At 50.8% G+C, this 26,334-nt stretch overlaps 5 protein-coding genes across 22 annotated transcripts; 2 read left to right on the plus strand and 3 right to left on the minus strand.

Annotated features, from left to right (window-relative positions):
- Positions 1–560: 560 nt before the first annotated feature.
- On the plus strand, positions 561–6,821 carry ccl20b (chemokine (C-C motif) ligand 20b). 2 transcript variants are annotated; one of them, XR_015069213.1, is made up of 5 exons: positions 561–689; positions 770–872; positions 1,660–1,734; positions 1,802–1,934; positions 6,630–6,821. XR_015069213.1 is itself a non-coding variant. In XM_085939812.1 (4 exons), exons 1-4 carry the CDS (start codon positions 617–619, stop codon positions 1,860–1,862), a joined length of 312 nt encoding a protein of 103 aa, XP_085795938.1. In that variant the 5' UTR covers positions 561–616; the 3' UTR covers positions 1,863–2,055. The 2 variants fall into 2 exon arrangements, 1 of the variants encoding a protein (XP_085795938.1); XM_085939812.1 differs by lacking the exon at positions 6,630–6,821 and having other exon boundaries at positions 1,802–2,055.
- On the minus strand, positions 2,386–8,363 carry tlr22 (toll-like receptor 22). Of its 4 annotated transcripts, XM_085939809.1 has the most exons (6): positions 7,070–8,363; positions 6,856–6,977; positions 6,698–6,738; positions 3,437–6,260; positions 3,243–3,360; positions 2,386–3,157 (listed from the first exon to the last, which is right to left on the minus strand). In XM_085939809.1, exons 4-6 carry the CDS (start codon positions 5,922–5,924, stop codon positions 2,917–2,919), a joined length of 2,847 nt encoding a protein of 948 aa, XP_085795935.1. In that variant the 5' UTR covers positions 5,925–6,260; positions 6,698–6,738; positions 6,856–6,977; positions 7,070–8,363; the 3' UTR covers positions 2,386–2,916. The 4 variants fall into 4 exon arrangements, with proteins under 4 accessions (XP_085795935.1, XP_085795932.1, XP_085795934.1 ...); XM_085939806.1 differs by having other exon boundaries at positions 3,437–6,977; positions 7,070–7,215; positions 7,396–8,363; XM_085939808.1 differs by lacking the exon at positions 6,698–6,738.
- On the plus strand, positions 7,189–24,331 carry cnksr2a (connector enhancer of kinase suppressor of Ras 2a). Of its 13 annotated transcripts, XM_085939797.1 has the most exons (25): positions 7,729–9,902; positions 9,987–10,150; positions 10,221–10,423; positions 10,643–10,730; positions 10,807–10,848; positions 10,941–10,988; positions 11,085–11,204; positions 11,270–11,329; positions 11,426–11,566; positions 11,674–11,820; positions 12,100–12,212; positions 12,287–12,432; positions 12,559–12,648; positions 13,461–13,684; positions 13,990–14,041; positions 14,259–14,434; positions 14,626–14,699; positions 14,794–14,865; positions 14,975–15,042; positions 15,291–15,388; positions 15,589–15,804; positions 16,044–16,185; positions 16,525–16,761; positions 16,837–17,024; positions 17,567–18,657. In XM_085939797.1, exons 1-25 carry the CDS (start codon positions 9,746–9,748, stop codon positions 17,804–17,806), a joined length of 3,306 nt encoding a protein of 1,101 aa, XP_085795923.1. In that variant the 5' UTR covers positions 7,729–9,745; the 3' UTR covers positions 17,807–18,657. The 13 variants fall into 13 exon arrangements, with proteins under 13 accessions (XP_085795922.1, XP_085795929.1, XP_085795923.1 ...); XM_085939796.1 differs by lacking the exon at positions 7,729–9,902 and adding an exon at positions 7,189–7,547 and having other exon boundaries at positions 10,941–11,204; XM_085939803.1 differs by lacking the exons at positions 7,729–9,902; positions 10,941–10,988 and adding an exon at positions 7,195–7,547 and having other exon boundaries at positions 11,426–11,494.
- On the minus strand, positions 18,192–21,377 carry klhl34 (kelch-like family member 34). The gene is made up of 2 exons (XM_085939811.1): positions 19,590–21,377; positions 18,192–19,370 (listed from the first exon to the last, which is right to left on the minus strand). The coding sequence occupies exon 1, from the start codon at positions 21,375–21,377 to the stop codon at positions 19,602–19,604; it is 1,776 nt and encodes a 591-aa protein (XP_085795937.1). The 3' UTR covers positions 18,192–19,370; positions 19,590–19,601.
- Positions 22,306–26,162, minus strand: smpx (small muscle protein X-linked). 2 transcript variants are annotated; one of them, XM_085939814.1, is made up of 5 exons: positions 26,061–26,162; positions 24,315–24,363; positions 23,683–23,769; positions 23,439–23,600; positions 22,306–22,946 (listed from the first exon to the last, which is right to left on the minus strand). In XM_085939814.1, exons 2-4 carry the CDS (start codon positions 24,348–24,350, stop codon positions 23,445–23,447), a joined length of 279 nt encoding a protein of 92 aa, XP_085795940.1. In that variant the 5' UTR covers positions 24,351–24,363; positions 26,061–26,162; the 3' UTR covers positions 22,306–22,946; positions 23,439–23,444. The 2 variants fall into 2 exon arrangements, with proteins under 2 accessions (XP_085795940.1, XP_085795939.1); XM_085939813.1 differs by lacking the exon at positions 26,061–26,162 and adding an exon at positions 25,272–25,340.
- Between the last annotated feature and the right edge of the window lie 172 nt (positions 26,163–26,334).

Consider the following 26,334-nt stretch of genomic DNA (forward strand, 5'->3'; position numbering starts at 1 on the left):
AAGGCGGTGTTTTTTTTTTTTTTGCTTGAAACAAATTAATTTTTTTCCCACTGTTTGTAATGGAAAAATATGATTCGAAATTCGAACGATTCAATTCTCAAACAGCCTTCCGGAACGGATTGTGGTCGAGAACCGAGGCTCCGCTGTAATGACTTCCTCTCCCCGTGCCGACATTGGGATTGCGGCCTGTTTGGCTTCAACTTGCCTCGCTCTCTGACTCGGTTAGGCGGCCGTCGTCCATCCCGTTGAGCGCCCTTGCTTTTTTTGTTTGTTGTTTTGTCCCCCAAACCTGATTGGTTTGGACAATCACTGCAAATTGTGTCTTTCGGGACACTGGCAACATCGAGTATGACATCATGATGAAACAGGTCGTGAAAATATTGGCCGGGATTCCATTCCATGGCGTGAGCTCAGGTGAGCTCATTGTATATTCTGGTGTCTTGCAGAAGAAAGTGGAATTTGACACCCGCCCCTTTCCTGCCATTGCACAAGCAAGCGCACAGGTGATCAGGCAGACTCCCTCCCACCCAGCGGCCAGTCCACTTAAAGATGAAGACGGACGGCTGCTTTCTGTGACACACTGGAGACAAACAGCGGCAAGGTAACACACGCCAGCATGCCGGGCCACGCCGTCTTTCTCCTCAGCGCGCTGCTCATCCTCACCGGCTTCATGGCCGGCACGCATTCGGGTAAGTAAGACTTTGTCAAGAAAAGCCAGGTAACCTTGGAAAAGGCCACCTTCTTCAATTTGTGCTATGTGTTTTTGCAGCCAGCTGCTGTTTGAAGTACATCAGACGGGAGTTGCCATGCAAACGGGTGTCAGGCTACACCTACCAGTCCATGGGAAAGTCCTGTGACATCAACGCCGTCATGTGAGTTGCCTTGACAACTATGAGAGACAACACTCACGTTCAATACTCACTCACACACAGCTTTTGGTGACTTTTGTCCATCTCAAATTCTTGGAATATCTGAACAAAATCCAGAGTCTGTTAAATACGCCTTTTTTCTTTCTTTTTTTGAACCTGAAAAAAGCTTTTGAATCTTATTGTTTGGGTTCAAAGGTCCATTCTCAAATTCCTTTGCCCAGATAAAACCGAGGTTTGGAAAATGTTTGGAGCATTTTGATGTGATAACAGGAAAAATGTCTTGATCAAAAGGAATAAACAACAACACAAGCAAATCAAAGAATGGAGTAAAAAGTATGAGTGCAACAAATTCCCTTTTGGGTCATTTGAGGTCTACAAATGATTCCAAAAGGTGCCACGCACAATTGACGTCATTTTGATTTGGGGAAGTGGCAGGCGGGTGGGTGGTTGGGGGCGGGCGGGCGGGTTGTATGCGGATGTCTTTGGTTGCGTCATCTAGTTTTTTTTTCACCGGTGTCTTGACTCACTCATCGGCAATGAGTCAATACAAAGACAAAACGGGCCTCTTACTTCTGCCACAATGGAGACAAATGACATGATCGTGGAATAAGTGAACCACGCATTGTGCAAACAAACTGACAGGACTCTTTGATGTGAGTTGAAAGTCAAATCAATGCAGACACTTTCAAGAGATTTACTCTTGAGCGTGCGCCAGCGGGTTAACTATCAGCTGGCTGGCATTCTTCCGGGCTGCTCATTAACACGCATGCTGGTTCTTCGGGTTTTGCAGCCTCCACCTCCCCGGAAGGTTTTTGTGCGCCAATCCCGCCGCGAGCTGGACCCAACGAGTGATGCGCTGCGTCGAGTGAGTAGGGCGCACCTTGACGCGCGCGCGAGTCCTTTCTGCGTTTGACTGAGCTTTTCCCTTCTAGTGAGCGCACAAGGAAGAACAGAGAGGCCCTTCAGGAATCCGCCAACACCACCACGGCATGACGTTGGGCAAGGGACTCGTTGCTTTGGTTGGCAATTCAACTGGACTTGACTGCTTTGGATGGAAAGACACATGTAAGCTCTGTTTTATAAACAGCAAAGAGTAGCATTCCGAAGGTTCTCGCGTCTTCTCATTTGAGAATGATTGACCTATTTACCTTTTCAAATGTCTTTGGCGTTGTGCTGTTTTGGTTGTCTGTCTGCTTATTTATTAAAGAAGCTTGACTTTTTTCGACCGCACGCGTCCGTGTCGTTCCACTCCTCAGTGGCTGCAATGACGTGACAGAATCTCGCTGCTCCGATGACATATTGTGGAGCCAATGCCAGCCACCTCGCTTTGCTTGCAAAGTTTGGGTTAGGGTCAAACAAAACATTTGACAGTTATAACATTACACCCGTGACCACCATTTGGCAACATACCACTAAATCTGAAAGATCCATTTCAAACGAGGACTGGTCAGTCTGATTTTGCTTTTGCGAGCAAATTGAATTCTCCTTTGGTTAGAGCAAACGTCATCCAACTGGCTAAATTTATAAGGCAGGGTTTAATTCAGTGATGCAAATGCAAGTGGAACAATAGAAATATGCGTCCTTGCAGGAAATCAATCCATCACGGAATCATGTTTGGTGTGATTGCAATGGGATCCCTGAAAGGTGCCAATGTGACTGCAATGGAAAGGCATCTCATTTTTCAAGGAGTCTTGGCGCTCTCACACCATTACTGATAGCAGTGTCATGCACAGTACAACGACAGTGCACATGTACTTATACTTCAAGTATTCCTCTGTGATGCAAATTGGTCATATTCCTTAGCTGTCATTCTCTCGGTTCTCTAACACAGAGCCGCTCACAGCAAGCCAAAGTTTTCGTCAAGCCGATACGACGCGTAAAACAAAGAACAGTTACACTTTGTCCATCGGAACGCCGGCCAGTTCCGCCGATGGGCGGGTTTCTTTGCTTAAGCAACATAAACGTACATACAGGTGATGAATCAAAATCAAGCTCTTGAACTTGTGTGAATCCAGCAGCCTTCACCAGCTTCTCCTCATTCCGTTTGTCACCTTTCGTTCTCCACGGTGAGCAGTAGCAGTTCACCGCTGGGATTATCTCTGGAGTGCAGAGCCTGCCGGAGCTTTTCCCAGAAGAGGTCGGTGCACTGGGCTGCCCGAGGCCAACTCAGGAAGGTCTGCTTCTTCACCAGCTTCCTCATGCGGTAGTAAGGAGACAATTCCCAGATGGGAATGTCCTCCAGGAAGACCAGGATGAGAACATCCCTGCGCTCATCAAACAGGCGGAAGCTGTCGAGACACAGTTCACCAGAGTCGCCGCGGTCATTAGCAGAGGTGGCAAAAGAACCGAATCACAAAAACGTGTTCTTCTTACCCAGCAACCTGAATCTCTCTGGAGCACCACTCACTCTGCAAGTATTTGCGACTGATCACGCAGATGGTTTTTCTGCTGGCATAGATGGCCTCTGTGATGTTTTCCATGATGGGCTTTCCTGAAGAGCAAATAAAGTCAGGCCAACGGCGACATCTTCTGGAGCACGGCTGACACTGCAATGAATACTACCCTACCTGGCTCGAAGTCTCTGTGGTGCAGGCACAACTTCCAGCCTTGATTCTCCTCAAGTTTGGGCACCAGCTCCCTGAATACCCAGTCCTCGTCGCCAGCGTTGTAAGAGACGAAGGCGTCGTAGAGCGACTCGGGCTGTCTGTCGCGGTATTTCCGCTCGTGCAGCAAGGCCAGGAAGAGGTGATAGGCGTAGGCCAGCTGCCAGCGCAAGAAGTGATACGTAAAGGCCGACAACTCAAACAAGAGTACGGCCACGGTCGTGGAGATGAAGTAGATAAACTCCACATCCACCGAGCAGGATTGGATGTCCAGGTCCAGCAGCTTCATGCCTTTAAGGTTCAAGGGGTAGTTGCATACAAAGTTGTGGGCGTCATAGACTTGGGTTTGACTTTCGTTCGACCACAGCAGGAACCCAGAGTTGTCGCAATCGCATAGGAAACTGTTCCCCTCAAGGTCCAAATACACCAGGGAAGGAAGGGCGTCCATCTGTTCCTTGGTGATGACCGAATACTGGTTCCTTCGTGCTTGGAGGAACTCCAGCTTGGTAAGGTGGGCCTCCTTCAGGAAATCCAGCGACTGGAGAGAGGTTCTTGAAATGTAGAGGCTGCGCAGGTTCTGGATGGGCTCAAACAGGCTGGGGGAGATATCAACGAATTCATTTGCGCTGATGTCAAGCTTCCGAAGCACAGGCGTGTGCTTGAACGTGTCTTGGTGCAAGGAGGCCAGGAAGGCGTTTCTCGTGTCGAAAATCTGAAGGTTGGTCAAACCCTGCAGAAAGTTGCGGGGCAGTTGGGACCTGCCTCTGCTGTGTTGGCCCGCCATGGCCAAGGTCTCCAGGCGAGAAAGCCCAGAGAATGGCGCCGCCGGCAACGGCAAACTGCTCTTGTACTTGATGCGATTGTCCAACAGACTTAAGCGTCTTAAATTGGCCAGATCATTGAAAACACCCGCGGTTATATGTTGGATCTCGTTGGATTGCAGGGAAAGGTCGGTGAGCATCGTCAGGCCCACGAAAGAGCCATTTTCAAGCTTTTCCAGTTGATTCCTCTGCAGCGATAAGTTCCGGAGAGATCGCAAGCCCTCAAATGCTCCCATTTTGATAGCCTTGAGTTGATTATTATCTAGTTTCAGCTGTCTAAGATTTGGTAAGGATATTTTAAATGCGTCGGCCAGTTGAGTGATTCGATTGCTCTGCAATTTGAGGACCTCAAGCTTGGCCAGAACTTTAAAGACGCACCGGTCGACGGTCGATATGTGGTTCTGATAAAGGCCGAGGATTCGGAGTTTGCCGAGATCGGCAAAGTCTTCGCAAGCGAGCGAGCTGATGTTATTGGAGCTCAGGTCCAGTTCTAGAAGTCTGGATAGATTCCTAAGGGCGGGCGGGACTGAGGAGAGACTGTTCTGACTGAGAGTCAACCTCTTCAGATCTCCAAGGGCTCCGAAGGAGCCGTTGAGAACGTCTTTCATGCGATTGTCGGCCAAATCCAACTCGGTGACGGAGGAGCAGAGCCGAAGCAGACGGCCGTCGAGCCGGCGAAGCTTGTTGCGTCTGAGTTGCAACTGACTCAGCGTCGGGATGGTGCAGGACACGTCCAGCAGCTGCCTGAGGTCGCATTTCATGGCGTTCATCCGTAGAGTGCTCAGCGAAAAGTTGAGGCTTTGAAAAAGCCCCCCGGCATCCTTCTGCGTCAAGCGAAGCCCGCCGATATCCAGCGAGGTCAGCCGTCCGAGAAGAGCCCCTCGGCCGATCTCCCACGAAAACTTGCGCCTGCTCGGGGAACCCCCCACGTTTAGCCAAGTCAGGTTTTGGAAAACGTTGGCGCTGACGGCGAAGACGGCCATCCGGTTCTGAGACAGATCCAGGTACGCGAGGCCCACGGTGTTGTTGGTCAGTTCCCAGCACCGGAATGTGCTGATGTCGATTTTTTTGAGGTAGAGATACTTCAGATTGGGAAGATGCTGTATTGCGTAGTGGACCTGAGTCAAGCGCCGCAATTTGTTGAATGACAGGTCCAAGACTGTCAAGTTGCTCAGTGGCTTGAAGGAGGAAGGGGCCACAGTCGTTATGACGTTGCTTGTTAGTCTCAGCTCGCTCAGGTTGCTCAAACCTTCAAACACATCTCCCAGTTGTGCCAGACGGTTATTATTCAGATTTAACTTTTGCAGCAAGTGCAGGCTGGCAAAGGTGCCTTTTTCCATCTGTGAAATGTTGTTGCGCTGCAGTTCTAACTGCGTCAGGAGCGTGTGATTGAGGAAATCACCCGCTCGGAGCTTGGAGATTTTGTTCACGCTCAAGTCAAAGGTTTTGACCCACGCCGGGATGTCCCGGGGGACGGCTCGTAGCTTGCTGGCCGAGCAGATGGCGTTGTTGTTGCTTATTCGACAGTCCTTCAGTATGTATCCAGCGCAGCAGTTTGCGCTCAGAGAGAAAACAAAACAAAAGCTCAAACACCACAATCGTCCACTTCTGCCGCCGTTACCGTCATCCATCGCTCTAGGGCGTTGTTCCAAAAGTACAAATTAGGTCCATTCAGAACGGGACATATTTGGAAAGCAATATGAAAAGTAACCTTCAAAATCAGGAAGAGAGGGACACCGAGGTTCTTCCACACTTTCCGAGCATCTGGTGAATATGAGCGTCTGCGACACAAATGTTCAAGCTTCAAGGACCAGCCCAAAAGTTGTGCTTCTTCTATGTGTGGGAATCCTGCTCTTCAGAGGAAGTGAGAGCGTGCGGCCGAGAATGTTTTGTGCTTCAGGCCGGATTATCCAGGGTTGCGCAGTCCTTAGGAGGAAGTTGCTCTCTGTTGTTAGATTTCATACCAACTGGTAGTAAAAGAGGAACCACATACCATTTGACTCACACCCACGGCTCTCAGATCAATTGGAGTCATTGGATGTGGGACAAATGTTAATTCACCACCAACACCATTACACCTTAGAACACTTTGGCTTGCTCTCAACCAATGGCATTCTTTCATCAGCAAAAAAAACTTCTTAAGTCAGTCGGTCGGTCAGCTTTGACAGAAAAAGGAATGACGAGAAAACCGGCGGTCGAACATTTCAATCTAAGAAGCGTCCGGATAATAAAGCATGCTATTTCAGAATCATAAATAAAATAAAGACAGCAGCAGTTACACAAAGTGTGAGAGAAAGCCTTGAAGGTTCACAATCCGTTTTCACTTGTTTGTAAAGACTAAAAGGATCAGAGTCTTTGATGCGTCGCTTGCATGAGGAAGGAGAAAAGAGAAGCGACAACTTACAGAAAGTCACGTCGAGTCATCGCCCAAGTCGCTCATCAATACTGAAAAGTGAGTATGAGCACGCTTTTGCTAAAGTCGGGTGGGGAGTGTCATTTAGACAAAAGTAGTGTTTGTGGCCTTTTCAGGCAATTAGAAAGCTTTTTTTGTGTGTCACTCACTGTTGATCATTGTTGCTATTCTTGATGCAGTCACTGCATTCAAGATGAGGCAAACATGAAAGGGGACGTTGCAAATACCTTCATGGGAATGGGCAAGTGGGAGGGGGACTCGCCTCTACAGCCTGGAGGGAGAACGAGGAGGAGGTCAGCTGAGGATTCCCACACAAGGCAGCAAAAAGTGGTGTTTCCCTCCCTCCCTCCCTCCCTCCCTCACCTGCGCACAGCACAGCGAAGAAGACCTCTGGAGGATGACATCTTCCCTCCCTGCCTCCGCCCGATCTTCCTCGCTACGTTGCCTCACAGTCATCATGTGCGTGCGAGCGAGCGAGAGAGCGAGAGGAACCACCCACCAGGCGCGTGCTCAGCCAGAGATAGAGAATGATAGAGTGTGACTTCTCGATCCCACTCTCGCACGCACGCACACCTCCGCACACATGCACGCGCCTCATCTCGCCGCCGTCTCCCGTTGCCAGGAGAGGAGCCACGACGCGGGCACGCACAGCGGCTCAGGAATGTAGCCCGGCATCGGAGGGGAGTTACCTGGTGGAGAGCGGGACGCACGATTTTTTTTTTCCTTTTGGGAGGGGGGAGACAGACAGGACGGGGGTGAAGGCACAAAGTTGACCCAATGGCGCTGGTGATGGAGCCGGTCAGCAAGTGGACGGCCAGCCAGGTGGTGGACTGGATGAAAGGTACATTGACAATCGCCGCCCGTTTAGCCTTGGCAACATTGGCTAGCTAGCGCACCTTTTGGGACATTCTCACTCGTGCCGACTACAATGACAAGATCTGACTGCAAGTATCCGCAGATCATCGGGCGGGCGGGCGGGGTCCTTTTTAGTCCAGATGTCGTGTAAGAAGGCAACGTCAGCCGAGTGCTTCATTTGTGCACATGGTTCAAATCTTCGTGTGCAAAGTCTGTTCCGTACATGTCCATCAGCAACACGAGTCACGACCGATGGCACCAATATCTATATCACGACGTAGCTTCAAGCAACATCGAGCCGTTATGAAGCAGTGAATGGCAGAAGGCCAGACCTTTTTTTTTTTTCTTCTTTTGGCTAGCGGCTTTTCTGAAAGAACAAAGCTTACTTGACTCCCATTTCACAGCAGATGACAGCTTGTGGCCGTGCATAATTCAGCCGCCGTCCGCCCGTCCGCCGCAGGCAGCCAGGCAGGCAGGCAGGCAGGCACGTCAGCGCCATCAAAGTGTCTTTGAGTAGACCTGTTGCTGCTGAAAAAAACGCACGCGCAGCACAATTTGGAGAGCTGACTGACTGACTGACTGACTGATCGGACGCAACAAAAGGAGATTCCAAAGTCCGAGAAGTCCACAACGTCAGGCATGTTAGCCAAGCGCTAGGAATCAAAAAGTTGCAGTCGTCAAGTAAGAAGCATTTCCCAAATTAAAGTCACACGATTATGATATTAAAGTTGAAGGGGGCAAAAAAGGCTTCTAAAATGTAATTTATTCCTTTCTCTTATTCATGTCTGAGCGGAGGCAGACAGGACGAATTGCTTTGTTGTTTGATGGACATCATAAAGTGTGCACTCTTTTAAATGATACTTGCTCTATTATTGGCAAAGGAAACAGCAGACCTACATGTCATAATAACAGCCAATGACTCAAGACATTTGATGGATGAAAAGCAGGTCAAGGATGCCTCACTCAGTCATCGTGAGCGACATTGCCACTTTGTTCCGCGAGGGACCCGCTTGTTCATGTGCATATGGTGTGTGTGTGTGTGCTCGGCACGTGGGCGTATGGCGAGTTGTTGGTCTTTGAGCGTCTGTGCTCAACAGCCGACGAGAGCAACGGCTGCCCGAAACCCGACAGAACAGAAGGCCACCGGCGGGGCGCGCATACAAGGCGCTCCAGAACACGCGTGCGCCGTGCCTTCCTCTGCTATTTGATCCATGTCCATGATCCATCCCTTGTGTCAAGAGCAGAAAAGGCGCAAACGTTTGGAAGCATTGCATCAGCTAACGAGTCGCAAATGGCTTTAGCTAGCCCAGGCTGGTAAGGGAACTTGCGGCGGGGCGGGTATTTGGCACTTTCAACTACGACCACAACTTGTCAAAGGTCTCCATACCTTGCAGCTAGCTTTGCCCCCATGAAACTTTCATATCACAAGCATGTGGTAGTGTCCACCTTTGAAAGGTTCAAGGAGTTGCAGCGCGTGCACGCATGTACGCATGTGGGAGTTTGGCTGGCCTGCTCTTGTGCAAAGTGTGCATCCGTGGGAGTGGAGTGCGTGAGTCAGCTCTGAATCATGCATTTTTCGGCGGCACGCGCGCATGCTCACCGTAGGCAAATATGAAATCTCCCACCTTTGCCTTAAGTCCAGCAAAAGGCTGGCCATGCAGTGATGGTGGCCATCTTGAAACTGTACATGGGATATTTGTATGGGACAATTTGTCCGGTGTTCAGCGGGCACTTTTAAACACTCTAGAGAACTGCCTGTAAATAAGACTTTTTTTTTTAATGGTCTCTATATTGCGGCTGTGCCTGCAACCCGATGAATGAGGAATGATTTGTATTTTCATTTAGGATGGAGTTGTCCATGGGGACGCAAGAGTCCACGAGCCAGTGTGTGTGTGTGTGTGTGTGTGTGTGTGTGTGTGTGTGTGTGTGTGTGTGTGTGTGTGTTTAGGGTTAGGGGCTGCAATTTAACAGCCGCTGGAAGAACTTCCTTGCTCATGCTTTCCTCCCTTGTGTTTGCATGTGGCTTGGAGGGCTTGGGACAGATGAGTGAGTTATGGAGCCGGGGCTTGAAGCAGCAGGGGAAATCAATGCCCGTGTGTGCATATGTAAACCAGCGTGTGTGGGTACTTGCGCTCCAACACACCTGTTTATTCGCTCTGTCAGCACATTTTCTTTGCACCTGAAATGACACAAGACACCACCACGTTGGCAAGTGCTACAACAAAAAGCTGCTTGACCTTTGTTATTTTGGACCAAGCTTTCACTTTGACTCGAGATTTGATCAAACACACAACCTTTCGGTTTGGTGACAAGTCCGCAAGCAACAAATTCAACACGCACGGTGCGGTGGCACCCGTAGACAGACAATATCTATATAAATAGCAGATGCGTGGGTTCTTCAGAGCTAATATTTGCAATGTTGCAGGCTTGGATGACTGCCTGCAGCAGTACGTGTGCATGTTTGAATGTGGCGACGTGTGCGGTGAGAGGCTGCTGAGGATCAGCCACGGCGAACTGGAGGACCTGGGAGTGTCCCGCATTGGACACCAAGAGCTAATACTGGAGGCCGTCGACCTGCTCTGTGCGCTGGTAAGGTGTCCGACGCGGGCGCAGCTCTTCTTTAGAACGGAAGAATACAACACGGGCCCGCATTACGCAGAACTCTGGTCTGGAGACGGAGAGCGTTAGGACGCTGGCGCACAAGCTGGGCGCCTCGGCCAAAAACCTGCAGAACTTCATTTCGGGCCGCCGTCGCGGCAGCCAAACGGAGAGCAGAACGTCGCGACGGCTTCCCAATGATCTGCTCACCTCTGTGGTTGACCTGATCGCCGCCGCTAAGAGCCTGCTGGCCTGGCTGGACAGGTGAGAGCGAGATCTTGTGGCATAAAGGTGGCTATCGAGCTTTACCGGCGGGCGCCATTTAGTTGTTGTTTGGGCTATTTGCTGAGAATATGTCAATGTGGCCCAAATGACTTTTCTTCACCTGGTCAGTTTGCTCTTTCTGCCCACAGAGTCATCAGAGTGCCCCCAATTGGACGTCTGGTCAACCGTGTCTGATGAGCTTCTTTCATTTCTCTGCAGGTCTCCTTTTGCCGCAGTGGCCGACTACTCTGTAACGCGAAATCATGTCATCCAGCTGTGTTTGGAGCTCACCACCATCGTGCAGCAGGTTGGTTCGTATACGAGGCCGAACCGAGCAGAGGCGAAGACGTGGTTGACGCTGCGCTTGTGTGCCCCTCCCTCAGGACTGTACGGTGTTTGAGACAGAGAATAAAATCTTGCACGTGGTGAGTCGGGCTTCACATTCCAGTCAGCGCTGACAATGCCGGTTGCTTGAGTGCCTTGTTCTCATCTTATCGGCATGTATTTTGCTAATAAGGATGATGTCATCCATATGACCTTCATATTGAATACACCAGCTTTTGGGGTGAATGTCTTGAGCTATTCCAACAGCACGGAGCTTTGCCGCCACACCTCACTCGGTCCTCTAAAGCGTTCTCACCTATGGTTCGGTCCGCTCCAGTGCAAGACTCTGTCGGAAGTGTGCGAGCACATCGTGCGCGTGTCGTCGGACCCGCCTGCGTCTCAGTCAGCCCATCTGGAGCTGGTCCGCCTGGCCAACGTCAAAGCCTCTGAAGGCCTGGTAAACATGACACTTTGATCAAATGACAAGTTGCTCTATTCCAAAGGCAATGTGTTCGCCACCAGGGGATGTACATCAAGTCAACCTACGACGGGCTCCACGTCATCACAGGGACCACGGAAGGGGTGAGAAGCGGCCAAGAATCCAGGCTGACCTCATATCGGGCTTGCGCGGCGATGACGCCAGAGTGCACAGATCATTACGCTTGCCGTTTGTTTTAGTCTCCAGCTGACCGCTGCAAGAAGATCCACGCGGGGGATGAAGTCATTCAAGTTAATCACCAGACTGTGGTGGGTTTGCAACACGTGCGCATTTTAGCGTCTGGAGGTGAACATCAAATCATTTCACAAGGGGCAGGTTATGTAAGAAAGCTCTCTAGCTAGCCCGCCCGCCCGCCACCCCCGCCTGCAATCATCACGACTGGCAAGACTGCCTGACGCCCAGCCGCATCCGCATCTCTCTTCTGCAGGTGGGCTGGCAGCTGCGCAACCTGGTGGGCTCGCTGCGGGCCGACAAGGGCTCGGTGTCGCTAACCCTGAAGAAGCGGCCACAGAGCACGCTGGGCTCCGCCCCGGCGCTACTCAAAAACATGCGCTGGAAGCCACTGGCCCTACAGGTGGGTCGCAACTTATTATAGACTTGATGAAAATGAAAAAAAAAAAGCGCGCTGACCCATTTTGGTGCCCCACGGGCCTCGGCTTAAGTGTGTCATTAGGACAGAGCGCTGGTTTTGTTTGCCCGACGAATTATACCAGAGGGAACGGGTTACACGTTTCAATTATACACATAGAGGCGGTTTTGTTTGACCCGTGTATACCTCTTCTGGAAATGTCCGTGAAAAATGCTCATCTTAGGAACTTGTTCGATCAATTTTCAACGGCTCCGCATTTTCTAGCCGACCGGAAGCCCGGGCAGCGGCTCGGCGACACCATCGGGGACCCCCACCAAAACCTCCGCCCTCCAGGAACTTTACATTCCACCTCCGCCCGCGGAGCCTTACGCGCCCAGGTCTGTCGAGGAAGACTTTGGGGAACGGCACCTTTCGATCATTTGAAAGCCTCCGTGTGTTTCCTTGAACTCAGAGACGACGAGACGGTCGCCTCAGACGAGGCATCTCGCGGCCACAGCGGCGCGGCCAAACGATTGGATTCGCCCAACTCCTTTCTGGATCAAGAATCCTGCCGGCGAGAAGAGGACGAGCCGCTTTACTGCACCGCGCCGACATACGGTACACGCTTATCAATGGGATCGCTGCGGTGGCCGGCGCCTTCGTTGTCATTCTCCCCAATGGAGCCGCTGGACAGAAACCATAGGCAGAGCGAGGCTCTGACTTGCCACTTGTGGCCGCTTGCAGGCAGGCTCAGGCCCACTTCCATGCCCGCAGAGTGCAACTGGGGAGGCGACTATGAAGACCCCGCCGAGCTTCACCGAGAAAGCCGCAGAGGTGAGTCGCACCGGCTGCCGTCACGAGATACTCTTCCAAGATCAGCGGATGTGGCAAACCCTTTGGCACTTAACATTCCTCTTCATCAACCAGAATCCAACCCTCTATTGGCACTGACGAATATATTCGTCAAGTATGATCGGTCGTGACGCTCGTGAGGGGGAGACACGCCGACGCCTCGCGCTTGAGCAGAGTACGTTCATGTGTAGAACAAAGATTTTGCATCACGCTACCTGTTCACAGGCGCTGTTGTAGATCTGAAAACAAAATATCTCGATTTGTCTGTCCATCAAAAGCCAGCAAATATTAGCATGAAAGTCAGCATCCGCACTAGTTTTCTCTGCTACTTAGGCAGAAACCGCAAGCTTTGGTGAAATCAACCAGTTGGAGATGAGTACACCTTCATGTTCTCTAAATCCCTGTGTGATTCGCGTAAGCCACAACAGGGCGAGAGAGCGGGAGATGGCACAAAGACAGGCTGGCTGGCTGCCAGCTGCATGGATCAAAAAATTATCCGTACTAGCAGAAAGAAAACTAAAAAGAAAGAAAGAGACGATTCTTCCTGACCTCTACGCGAATCACTCGCACTGTTGCCACGACAACGCCGACAGCTCTTGTCGCTCTTCTTGGCCGCTCGCTCGTTGCCTAGCGACCAGGCCTCGGCGGGTATCCCAGAGGTAGCCTTGGGAGAGAACCTGCAAACATACGCACGTCATCCATCATTCGGCCCATTTTCCATACGAGCGTCATTCCATCCGTTTGAGAACCTCCTGAAAATAAAGTGCCCTGCAATTGGCTGCCCGTTTCCACAGAGGCGCCATCGCTGCTGCGTTACGTGGGCCTGACGGGTGGCGGGGCGCGAGAGCGAAGCGCACCCGACGTCTACGCCTCCCACACGGCCCGTCCGGGCAAGCGGAGCGACGACACGGCCGGGCACGCCAAGCGGAGGAGCCACCACAGTCAGAGTCCCTCCCACTACATTCTCCGAGCCAATCAGAGAGAGTCGCCACCCAGAGACCCCACCTCCACTTACCATGTAAGTCCACTTTTTTTCAGACTGACGCCACTATTGAGTACTCTCCGATACCAACACTCAGTATCGATACCGCTGGTACTTATCATACAAAAAATCGACAGATAAAGGAGAACAATGATCTTTTTGTCATATGGCAGCAGTGGCAAGGCAGACTTTCAAGGTCAGACTTTTTCCAAGTTGCCATTTGAGACTTGATACCTTGAAATAAGGTATCATCTTCTCTCCTCCGGAGAGACATTCAACAGCCTGACAGCCTGTTTAACCCTCTCAGTCTCTCCCTTTTTCTCCTTCTGTTTGTCTGACAGACGTATCAACAGGCCTCCTCGCTGCAGAAAAAGACACGCAGGAAGAATAAAGGTAAGCCAGGAAGCGAGCGAGCGAGCGAGCTGTTGGCTTTTTTTTATCGTCTTGCCGCTTTATTCTCACATGAATTAAAAGGAGCGGAATGAAACACGGAGTGAGCATTCGGCATCGGCGCGCGCCGTCTCTGCTGACGTTAACGCAGCCGTCACTGCGGTGCAGTGGTTTGCTCCAACCCAGAAAATTTGCACGTGAACATTCCTCTTTGTTCCAGGCCGAAGTTTGGCCGGCCTGAGCCGCCGGCGCGTTTCCTGCAAGGCGCTGGGCCGAGGTGACTGCGAGGGCTGGTTGTGGCGCAAGAGAGATGCCAAGGGTTACTTTTCTCATAAATGGAAGAAGTACTGGTTTGTTCTGAAGGACACCTGCCTGTACTGGTACATCAACAAAGAGGTACGATTGCTCTGGGGCTTGCTTTAACAGCCGCCGAGCCGCTCGAGTTCAACATTTTGCTCAATGTCCTGAAAAGACTGCGGCGAGTTCAGAACAATCATGTTTCAAACAAACACACAGTGCTGTTTTGGAGGTGTAATATTTGCGCTTTTCTGCCCATCATCTCATCAGGAGTCATCTCTTGTGTGCAGGATGAGAAAGCAGAGGGCTTTGTCAGTCTGCCAGAGTTTAAAATCGATCGCGCAAGTGAATGCCGAAAGAAGTAGTAAGTGAACAAAAGCCAATACGCCAATGTCCATGTCTGTTGGTGTGTGTGTGTGTGTCTTACTGCGCATATTTGTGCCTGCCCACCCAACCAGTGCATTCAAAGCATGCCACCCCAAGGTCAAGAGCTTCTTCTTTGCGGCGGACGGCGTAGACGACATGAACAGGTCACCAAAGCCGTCTCCTCCACCGTGTCAAAAGTCGCCAAACATTTGTGCCCGCTGTCAGATGTTTGCAAACACAAACCGTCAACACCTTTGTCTTTGTGACCCTCAGGTGGCTGAGTCGACTCAACACGGCTGCTGTGGGCTACGCTGAGAGAGAGAGGATTCGCCAAGAGCAGGGTGAGCCTTCATTGATCCTGCGATGTCGCAATTTCACTCCAATTTGTACGTCACTAATTGACACAGAGGTCACAAGAGAATAGGATTACCTTGGCGAGACAGCAGGAGGGGCGACGCCACACATCAAACGAGTATCTCTCGGCTTTTTACGTTCGAAGGATTTGACTGACACAACACAGCAATTTGTAGCCCTCTATGGGCTGGAAATTCTTAAGCCTGCGAATGTGCCCGGTGGTTCTTTCTCTCAGATTACTGGAGCGAGAGCGAGCACGACGACGACGCCACCTCCAGCCCCAAACAGGACAGCCCCCCGCCTCCGTATGATACCTACCCGCGGCCCCCGTCGGTGAGTTGTGCACAGCCTATATACGGTGAAGCCACATTTATTGAAATCGGTGAAAATTCGCAACATAAAAACATCGCCTGAAACAAATTTAATGGCTACACCGTTCATTTAAATGGGAACCGATGTTACGTGTTTTCCGAGCTAGTATCTCATTTCACCCAAGACATAAGTAGTACTTTGCCGCCATGTTTTTTTTCCAGATGAGCGCTTACGTGGAAGGCCGAACTACGCGACTGTCGTCCACCGAGACGTCGCGGTCCCGCTCATCTCAGGAGGACTTTCTCTGCAGCGAGCCCACGGCCGCCGAGCCTCAGTACCACCCCGGCCCTCTCGGGGGCGGTGCTGTGCACAGCAGCAGGAGGCCGGGTGGCAGCAGCAGCAGCGGCGACCTGGCGTACCGATGTGACCCGGCAGAGGTGTTTTGTCAATTCACTGATTTTTTTATGGTTTTCGGCTGAGGTGTCACATTTGTACAGTGTGACACTTAGATGCCGTTGTCTTTATTTGTCCTCCTTTCGCAGGCATGGTGATTACTTTCATGTCTCGGGATTTTAATTGACCTCTAAATAACATTGAGAGCCTCCAGCGCTTCACTGCCCAAGATGTGCTGCAAAATGTGGACTCTCCACTTAATGAATGCCAATGTTCTCTGCAGTACCGCTCCAGTCCTGCAGGTGGCAGTAGCGAAACGGGCTCCCCTGGCCGCTCGTCCTCGTCTCAGAGACGTTCCTGGCAGGACTTGATTGAGACTCCGCTGACGGAAGCCGGACTGCACTACCTGCAGACGGGACCGCTGGGTAACACCGGATCATTTAGAGTTTTTGAAATGAAGATGGATCACATTGCCTTATATTGCATGCCATTTGGACTTTGGTTCCCACAAGAAATGGGGCGGAGTTAGGGTGATGTCACAAAGCAACTCAACTTAGCGACTTTCTTTCTGTGTCTGGACACTTATTTGGTAAAAAGTAAGCCACAACAAATCGGGCGACTTCTTACAACATCATTGGAATTCCCTTGAGAGCGGCGTCTCTTCACCTATCTGCTTCTTTAATGGCGCGCACGGATCCGAGTATTTGCATACAAGTGCCATTTTCCCTGAAATATCCCTGAGCCTCATCTCCTCCGTCTTCCAGAGGATGCCGTGTTCGCCGAGCCAAGCCCGGCCGGCCCGGCTGGCCCGACGCCTGTCTCGGCCGGGGCCGTCTACACGCTTCCTGCGCCGAGGAATGTAGCGTTGCCCGTGGCGATGCAGAGGCTGATCCCTAGGGCAACGCAAGGAGGGAAACCTCGCAGCTTCACGCTGCCACGCGACAGCAACATACACGCACTGCTGGCGCCTCCCACCGTGGACGAGCAGCACACGCACAACAGTGAGGCTGGTGGGGGGGGGGTAATTCAGAATTCAACGTCCCGTTTGTGACCAAAAATGTTGTCTGTGCCCCAAGTTGGCAGCGAGGGGGCGTCCCTGGGCGACCTGTTCCGCGCTTGCGAGCAGGGCGGCGTGTGTCCCCTCGGACGGGAGTCGGAGGCCAAAGGCCAGTCCCGCCTCAGGCAGTCTTTTCTGCAGCGGGCCGTCGACCCGCAGCTCAACGAGCACCTGCACCGCCTACGTATCTTGAGCTCCACGCTGAAGGTTGGTGCGCACCACAAACTATTATACAAAAAAGAATCACATTGAAGGCGAGCATTGGGAACCATATGGCTCACTTACATCATCAATGAAAGAAAAGAAGCAATGAGTTCATTCTTACTCCTGATTTTGGAGTTGTAAAAAGCTAATTTACCCGGCTGCCTCGCACCCTGACACGCTGTTTGTGCATTTGTGTGTGCATTGTTAGCGTCTCTAAGTTGCGCTCAGCTTTGCGAACTCGTCTGTGCCGTGGTACTGTAGCCGTCTGATACAGTCGGGATGGTTGGGGGAGCTTCACTTGTCGCTCTTGTGGCTTCAGGATCTGTGGCTTTTTGTCGGGGAGGGCTCTGGCTTCCATGTTTGGACTAGGATTGTGGGTGTTTGACACCTTACAAATATCAGACGTCCACAAACTTTGTGTCTGTCTTGCTTTCCGTGTGTCAGCGTTTTGAAGATGGCACGCTTTGTCAGACACCCCGCACCACCCAAAAAAAAAAAAAAACCCAACTCAAACACCTGCGCTCCCCTCCTGTGTTTGTGCGTAGGACAGAGAGGGGCAGCTAGCCCTGATTGAAAGGCTCTTGGCCCGCCCCCAGCTGTCGTCTGCAGAGTTCCAGGACTGGAAGCGAGCTTATCAGGAGCACTTCTCACAGACTCCAAACGAGGCCGACGAGCCCGAGTCTGGGTCGGGGCCCGAGTCTGGGCCTGAGATCGAGCCCGAGCCCGGGCCGCCATCGACGCCCTCGCTCTCCCACACGCACTCCTATATCGAGACGCATGTCTGATGCGCGAGGAGCAGCCACCCACCGCAGAGTGTTGACTTAGCGGGAAGTGATGTCTTGAGCAGGCCCTGGCGTGATTGGCAGAGTTCAATGTCATCGTTTGGACACAAGATGAGAGCGGGAAGAAGTCATTTTCAGCACGCTTTGGGTGTCATTTGTTTGCAGTCAGCATCCAAAAGCAAAACATACATTTAAATCAAAAATTATATTCTAAAAAAATAGATCTATTTTTTCATGATCAATTTAATATAGACAGAATGCAAAGGAGAGCAAATACCTTTCCTGGATCATTGGTTGTCCAGTGTATTTCTAAATGGCACATCAAATTGTACTCTCAGCAGCCAGAACATTAGGGATGCCAACGCATCTTACCACGTCTAACATTACAACTGCAAAGATAATGGAAGAATTCAACACTTTATCTACGACTGCGATGCATCAAACTCTTTCTTCTATATTTCTATTTCGATATCTTTATAGATGTGTTGTTCCTAATGTTCCGACATTCATCGTGCATAGAAATGGACAGGAAGAACCCAATGCTGAGCTTGGACTTTTGCTTCATGCCGCCAGTGCTTGTCGTGAGCGGCAGCATGTACCTGCTGTAAATATGCACAATCATATTATTTATTTGATGACCATCATCAAGTTCTGTCTTCAAAAGTTCTCGATGCAGTCAGTCACTTTAGAGAGTGTCTCGTCTTGGCTGTTGTACTCTGTAATCTGTTTTTGTAGGCGTGCCGAAACAATATCGGGACGCGGTTATAAATTAGTTTGGCCGATTATGATGAAATGATGATTTGTGTGTGTCGTGTTGGAAGACGCAGCTGGATTAATAAAGTTTGGTGGTTTCATTTGTGCTTGTGCAAGGTGAAATAATGAGCACAGTTCATATTTGCTCATATTTATTTGCACAGTTTTTGCAGAATGTTATTGACTTTAGTACTCTGAGGGCACCTAAAAACGCGCGATGACATGCTTGCAAATCCCAGATAAGCTCGCTTGTTAACGCACTGCGACACAAACCAGCTGCCAGAGGTCACAGTGAAAGTAAAAGAAATGTTCTCTCCTTGTCCTTAAACATCCCCGCAACCTCATTTTAAACCAGGGATACGCTGTTGAATTTTGGATATGTTGCATTTGAAGACTACAGCTTTTGGCTCTGCGCTGTTCCACTCCAGCCCTGTGGATGGCGGTAGTGCACGTTTCAAGAGGTTTCTCAACTGAGAAAACAATCCAAGTTGAGCACTTTCAATGTGGGTAATCCAGTTGGAAGTCAAATCTTTGAGACGTAAACCTTGTCTGAAGATAGGAACCTCGAATAAATTGGGCGCTCAAAACATCCAGGTCGCAGGCCGGTCTGCTTGTGTCTGGATTAGCACAAGCTTCAGGTTGCTTCCCGATTGGCTGTCATCCTGTTTCATTTCCCAATCGAGACGTTGCGATCCACATCGTAGCCATCCTGGATACTGAGCGGGAGGAAAACTCTCTCTTACTACCTCTCACTCCAGAGGACAATCACCCAGGATTGTCTTTTAGAGGCATTTGTTGATCGGGCCTTTGCCGACTTGAAACAAAAGGGGATTCAATTGTCAAATTCCGCGCAATTGTCGCTATGTGTGACAAGACTTGGCTAAATCAGGCTGAAAAAGGCTACATTTGTACAGTTTATGCCCAGCTTTGATATCCTCACGCAGGACCAAGGCAACAAACCAACTGGGGCTTAGTTCAACTAGCTAGCTCCTAATCTTAGCGGCAAAATGTACGTGAAATGCGAGCGAGCTACCTGTTTTGGGCTTTAGTCAGGCACGGGTAGTAACGTGCATTCGGTTCCCGTGAGGGGTCTTGGAAGCTGACAGATCTCCCTCCAGTGGTCTTTCTCGGGGTTGTACTCCAGCACGCTCTTCAGCACCACCTCCTGCCCATTGCTCCATTTCCTCCCGCCGAACACCAGGATGTTCCCGGCGGGTGTTACCGCCATTCCGTAGCCAAACGAAGTGGTGAGCGGTGGCCGAAGGCGCGTCCAATGGTCTCTTCCCGGGTCATAGCGCTCTATCTCACAATAGGTCTCGTACATTCCGAGAAGGGCGTAAATGTGACCGTGGACACTCGCCAGGCGATGTCCAAACCTCCCGACGGACATGGGTGCTGCTTTTTTCCAGAGTCTGCCTGTGTTATCCCAACACAGAACCTCCTTTCTGCATCGGCTCTGGCCTAGCATCAAGTCGACGCCGCCGTTGTCCGAGAGACCACCCGACACGTAAATGTTCTGCTCGAGCCCGGCGCAAGCGTGGCCGTGGAGCGCTGTGGGCATAGGTGGTCTCCTTTTCCAAGCCCCTGCGTCTAAGTCGTAAAACTCCACGGAAGCCAGCGTGGCAGATGCGTCGGCATCGGTGGGTGTGTGTTGCCCCCCGATGGCGTAGATGCCCTGGGCGGTGGTGCAGCAGGCAAATTTGGTCCTCTTCTGCAACATGGTGTCCACCCGCTGCCAAGACTCAAAACGGGGGTCGTACCTCCACACCTGGTTGGAGGTTTCTGCTGCGACCGGTTTCCTGTCCATCTGGCTCACCACCTCCCCGCCCAACACAAAGAGGAAGCCTCCCAAGGAGCATACACAGTGGTTCCTTAGTATCAGGGGCAGGCAGGAAGTAAGGGATGCAAAGGTCCTGGTTTGGAGATCGAACGTCAACACCTGCTGCTCCGGACAATCTGCACTGGAGCCTCCGCCGATAAGTAGCACGCGACTGGCTGCCCTGAGTGTCGACTGTTTGTTCTGCCTAATTGGCCTTGCCGAACCTGCGCTGTGGTACTCCAGCGCCCTTGTCACCTGGCTCCTGATTAGAGGGGTGCCCATGGCTTTTTTGGCACGGCTAAGGCGCACGAGGTCCTCGGGAGCGATCAATCCGAAGCGGGAGCGGCTCAGCAACTGATTGGATTGCAGCGGCGGGAGGGGCCCGTTCTCACCCAACCAATCCAGCGCCAGCTCCACCAGCTCCACCTCTTTCACTGCTGGAATTTCTTCGGCATCCAACAACGCCATCAGTGAGTGGACGTTCAAGCCCAGGAGATGGTCCCGTCTTTCTGGCAGAAGAGTGGCCATTTCCGTGGCAATGGTGTAGTTGGCTGCTTCCAGCACATCTGGAAGCATGTGGTGCTCTGCTAAGTTAGCATAGAGGCAACAGTTCTCCGTTCTGAGCTCATCCACAATGAAGCGTTGGCATATGGAAACGGCCGTGTCTACCTGCAGGTACCTTGCCGCCTCCAAAACATCAGGAAGCGTGCTTGCCGACACTCTGAGCCAACCCGAGTACAGGAAGTCTACGATGACATCCAAGCCTACGGGCGTCAGAGCCGGGAGCCTGACGCAGCCGGCCGATCTCTCCGCTGTCGTCTCCCCGAACAGCGCCCAGAAATACTCACTGGAGCTGGCCAGGAGAGCCCGGTGGCATGGGAATGAGGCGTCGCCAGTCTCCAGCACCACGTCGCACATCCTCCCGGCTGAGCGCAGATGCTGGAAGCGAGCAAGCAGCTCCGTCCTGTGGGACGAACTGTAGAGGATGGAGTAGCTATCCATCGATGTGATTCTCTTGTGTTGGACGCAGCGTGTGAGTCAAAAAAATCAACGGATTACCGCCTCCCCAACAGGCTTCTGTTGGATTTGTGATGTCCTGAATGTGAGCCTTTGGTTTTTGTCCTCTGCCCTTTGGTTTGCGCCCGGCCGGGGTGGGAGTATCGCCCAAATACCACACGCAGAGGGAGGGAGGGAGGAAGGCAGTCTGGCAGGCTTTAGTGTCCATCCCAATGGATGAACTCATTGGTAGATGCACCTGCCTGTCTGAATCCAAGGTCGCCCTGGCTAAGGCACTTAGGCGCTCTCATCGCCATGGTGACAGGAATAGAAACAACTAGCATCAAACATATTTTGGCGCCAGTGTCGCGACAAGGAGGTCAACAAGGGATGCTAAGCCTGCGTGTTTATTTTGGTGCAGAGATCAGGTCCCTTTATCAGGTTTCAGCGTGTTTACGGCCTTTTGATTAATGGGGAGCTCCCGGAGCTGTCTCTGTCTTTTCGCTAGCGTCTTTCTGACGTGGGAACGGCAACGTGTCACGACGCGCTCATCTGCACGCAAGTGACTTTGTTTCATTGCGCACTCGCCATTTCCATTTGGCTGTGATTTATGGTTATTATCTCCGAATAGATGCATGCCGCCCTCAGAGATGAGTCCGAGGGTGTGCGTGTGCATGCTCGTGCCACTTGAACACAGAAATAAGCATCACACCTCTTTGCATGGCGTTTCCTGATTGTTCCGCGTGGATGTTGGTGTTGCACCATGACCTGTTGAAGGCTAAACTTAGATACAGCTGCTCCACATTGCTCTCTCTCTCTCTCTCTATTTGTGTATGTGTGGCATGTGAAGTGATGATGGTACTTTGTAGCTTTAGGAGGGGCTTAAAGCCATCCCTTTGAAGAAACAGTCAACACAACAGTTCGCGACACCAAAGAGGAGATGGAAAACAACTCTATTAAAAATGATTGATGAAGCAATACAGTGACTTGAGTGCCCCGATGTATCATTTTCTCAAAACTATGAAAAACTAACACCACATTAATACAAAGTGAATTGAAAACAAACACGGGAAAACAAAATAAAAGTCACCTCATGAAAAAGGCCACACATGTCAAGAGAGCATACAAGCGAGGGTCCATTGCAATGCAAGACCTGACTTCATTTTGATGGCTATTCAACTAAAATGATTTGTTGATAAAGACACAAAAATAGCACAAACGTTGAGCACAAGAAAGCCATTTAGAGCCAAAAAGTCGAATACTCTTCAAAGAACGGAAGAAGAAGAAATTGTCCTTGCGATTGATCTTGATCGGCTAAAAGGCCCAAAGACTCGAATGAGGTGAACACCGCGAGAGTTTGTGCGCTGGAAACGCGTCACGTCTGTGTTTGGATTGGAGCGCCGCCTCGAAAAGGATTGCGATTGATTTGAGCGGCAAATAAACATCAACGGGCCAAGCAGATTTGGGTCGGGTGACCCTCGACCGAAACTTTGTCCAAGATGTGATTGTGGTTTTGGGGCATCGCCGTAGTAACCAGCAAATGGATGTTGTCCTCCTTAACCGCCTGGACGCTGGCTTGAATGAACAGAATAAAAGAGCATAACAATCATTTCACACATTGATGTCTCCGCCGAGCACTTCTTATGCTTGGCCTAACCTTATTTAGTTGCAGCAGAAGGTCCAAAACACACACTTGACTGTGACACGCTCACTTTGATGAGCTATAAATAGCGCCTGACTCAGCCTGGCTGCCCACGTGTCAAGCTAGTGGGCCGAGCGACACCGCCGCCACCGTGTGGAGCTAGCTCAATGTCGCCCACCCTTTTTAGCTTGCAGTGGAAACGCTCACATGCTGCGTGCGCCACAGACTTTGTCCCGTGTTGACAGCAGGCCAAAAAATGTGTTGCACAAAAATGAAAAGATTTTTGTGAACACTGAGGCTGTTTGACCGACGGCGTTGGCAAAAGTGAATTTTACTGAGGCTGTTTGACCGACGGCATTTTGGATTCACAAGCCAAACTGGATCATTTTTTGATGCTGTTTTTTTTTTTGCAGAAATGTGTTCACCTTGTGCTATTCCTTGCCGACCCCACGTAATTCGCTCTTGACGTTCTTCAGCTCCGACAGGTTAAAGGCTGGGCCGGGGAGTTTGACGGCGCCGGGCAAAGTCTTTTTTTCCTCTTGCGGCGGGTGCGCGGCATCGCATGGCTGCTCCGTTGGCGAGCTGGCCTGGGGGAAATCCACATTTATTTGCACCACACTGTTGGGAATAAACTCCCAGAAGATCTGTGCACCAAACACAATGTCTTACCTGGCACGTGTCTCCCGTCTCCTCTCTCCTCCTCACAGGATGTCCTGCCCCCGGACGCAGAGCTCCCATCGGGATGTTCAGATTAGCCTGACGGACGGCGAGAACGAGCCAATAAAATAACCTCGAGCCTCCGGATTTGTTTGTCCGAGTTTGCCTTGGATGGAGAGGACGAGTCCATCCGCCGCATGTTTGTTTCAATAAATGCCGCGTGCTGTTTACAATCACCACCTAACTATCCGCCAGGTGAAACCAAAGACTAGCGGACGACCGCTTTGTTTGAAAAAGAAGAAGAAAAATGCTCTTTTTGTTTATTATCCTACTTATTTTTTTGCGTTCTGGCTGCGATGCTCTTCTTCTGCGCAACTCAAATGACGGAAGGGGAGGAAAGTCTTGCCGACTGACTCGTGGTTAGATGAGCAAGGGAGCACAAGCGGGCCACGACAAAGCATCTCAATGCATTCAAGCAAATCTTCTTTCTATCTGTGCATAGTTGATGATGCGTCGGCGCTCCGCCTCAGTTCGAGTCCCAAAGCCTCTTTGCAACTCATGTGCACTTGCCTTGACCAATAAAGACTTCAAGGCAAACAAATGGACTCTTTTTACCGTGTTGAGCATTTATTGGTTTTTATTACCTGCAGGGCCTTGACGTTGGACGAAGGTTTAGACATAGTCTCCTCTGACCTGAAGGCAGCAGAGAGAGATTACAAACATTAGGCGTGGATATGCGACACCAGTACGTGTACGTATGCTCTGCTTCTATGGGCTTTCTCCGTCCCGGGATAGCATTTCGGTTGCCTAGCGACGCTCGCGAGGAACCGACGCGTGCATCATTGATGAGAGGACAATGAAAGCGCTCCGTTGCGGCAGACAAGTGGGGCGCACGATGGACTGATCGCCAGCCTATTGCATGGCAAGCGTCCATAAAGATAATTTTTGCCGCCCTGGCCGGATGAGGCAAGCAGGAACACATTGGGACGTAATCCATGCAGCATATAGACTCAGACAATCAATCAATCAATTTATCAAGAAGAAATTCCACCACAGCCCAAAGTTAGCCCTGAATAGTATTTTTTGTCAAGAATACACTTTGGACAATCGTATGCTTTCAGCTTTGTGGGAACTGTTTGACAATTTTCCTTTTGTGTTCCCAATACACATAATAAGGGTAAAAAAAAAAAAAGGCATCATTGGATGGCTTTAGTGTGGAAGCACACGCACACACGCACACACACACGCTTCCAAAAGTGAGTGGAAACTCTTCCCAGAAGAATGAAAGCTGTTGCAGCTGCAAAAGGGCGAGCACCTCTTTAGTATCACTTTCTGTGCGTGTCCTAATACTTTTGAAATCATTGTGAATTCTTTAGTATCTAGTTTACACGAGAGCCTACACTTACTTCACTTTGGTTGTGCGACAACAATACACACTCAATACACACACACTTTGCTGTCCATCCCGTGTCACCCACAAACACACACGCCATACACATAGAATATTCATGTGAGGTTGGCAGCCGACGGCCTGCCCACATGAAATAACCTTCAAATATTTCTTGTGCCAAACACCAAGACCCAAACGAGACGCAACGTACCTTCTGGCGACACAAAAGTTGCATTGACTGAAACCAAGCTGACTTGACACACTTAACTTGCCATCTCTGTCTCTGTCTCTGTCTCTGTCTCTGTCTCTCTCTCTCTCTCTCTCTCTCTCTCTCTCTCTCTCTCTCTCTCTCTCTCTCTCTCTCTCTCTCTCTCTCTCTCTCGGCGGCAGGATTCCTCTCATATCTGGGATTTGTTCTCACTATAAATAAACGAGTGATACACAGAAGGGACCTGCCTTCCTTCCATCCGCACACACACACACACACACACACACACACACACACACACACACACACACACACACACACACACACACACACACACACACACACACACACACACACACACATGGTGTCACACACACCGTCAAATTGTTCAAGTGTGGCACTCTGCTGTTTCTCAAGTTAGTGCAAACCCCTTCTGGTGAATGAGCAAAACCAGAGTTCATTGGGAAACTTGGATCCCATTGCTCGGATGCTCTTAAACTTAAATTGGCACTGGCCTACTTCTGCACGGACACACTTGAGCATCAGCTCTCACGCAGACACACAAACAGACACACGCACAGACACACACGCGCACGCACACACGCGCACACGCGCACACGCACACACGCACACACACACACACACACACACACACACACACACACACACACACACACACACACACACACACACACACACACACACACACACACACACACACACTTGCTAAATCCGGCCATCCGCGCCGGTGGCATAAGAAAAGGTGTGTGAATGACGTGTGTGCCCTCTTACCTCCTCGCCTCGCCGCTATGCTCCCTATGAGGTCCTCCTCGGCTACCTGAGCCGTTTCCACCTCTTCTCACTGGCTGAGAGGGTGGCTTGGCTTGGCTTGGCTTGGCTCCTCCTCCAGTTGCAGTGTCAAAGAAGAACAGTGACTTTTTAAAGCATCTTTGTGCTCCATCAGGGATCGTAATTCTATTTGTATTATTATTTGGAATAAAATGATCCGTCAATCATTTTAGAATGACAAATGTATTTCACTTTTGCGATGAACTAATTGATTGTT

This window comes from Syngnathus leptorhynchus, chromosome 19 (genome assembly GCF_054491065.1).
Source record: "Syngnathus leptorhynchus isolate UIUO chromosome 19, UIUO_Slep, whole genome shotgun sequence".
In the NCBI taxonomy this organism is placed as follows: domain Eukaryota; kingdom Metazoa; phylum Chordata; class Actinopteri; order Syngnathiformes; family Syngnathidae; genus Syngnathus; species Syngnathus leptorhynchus.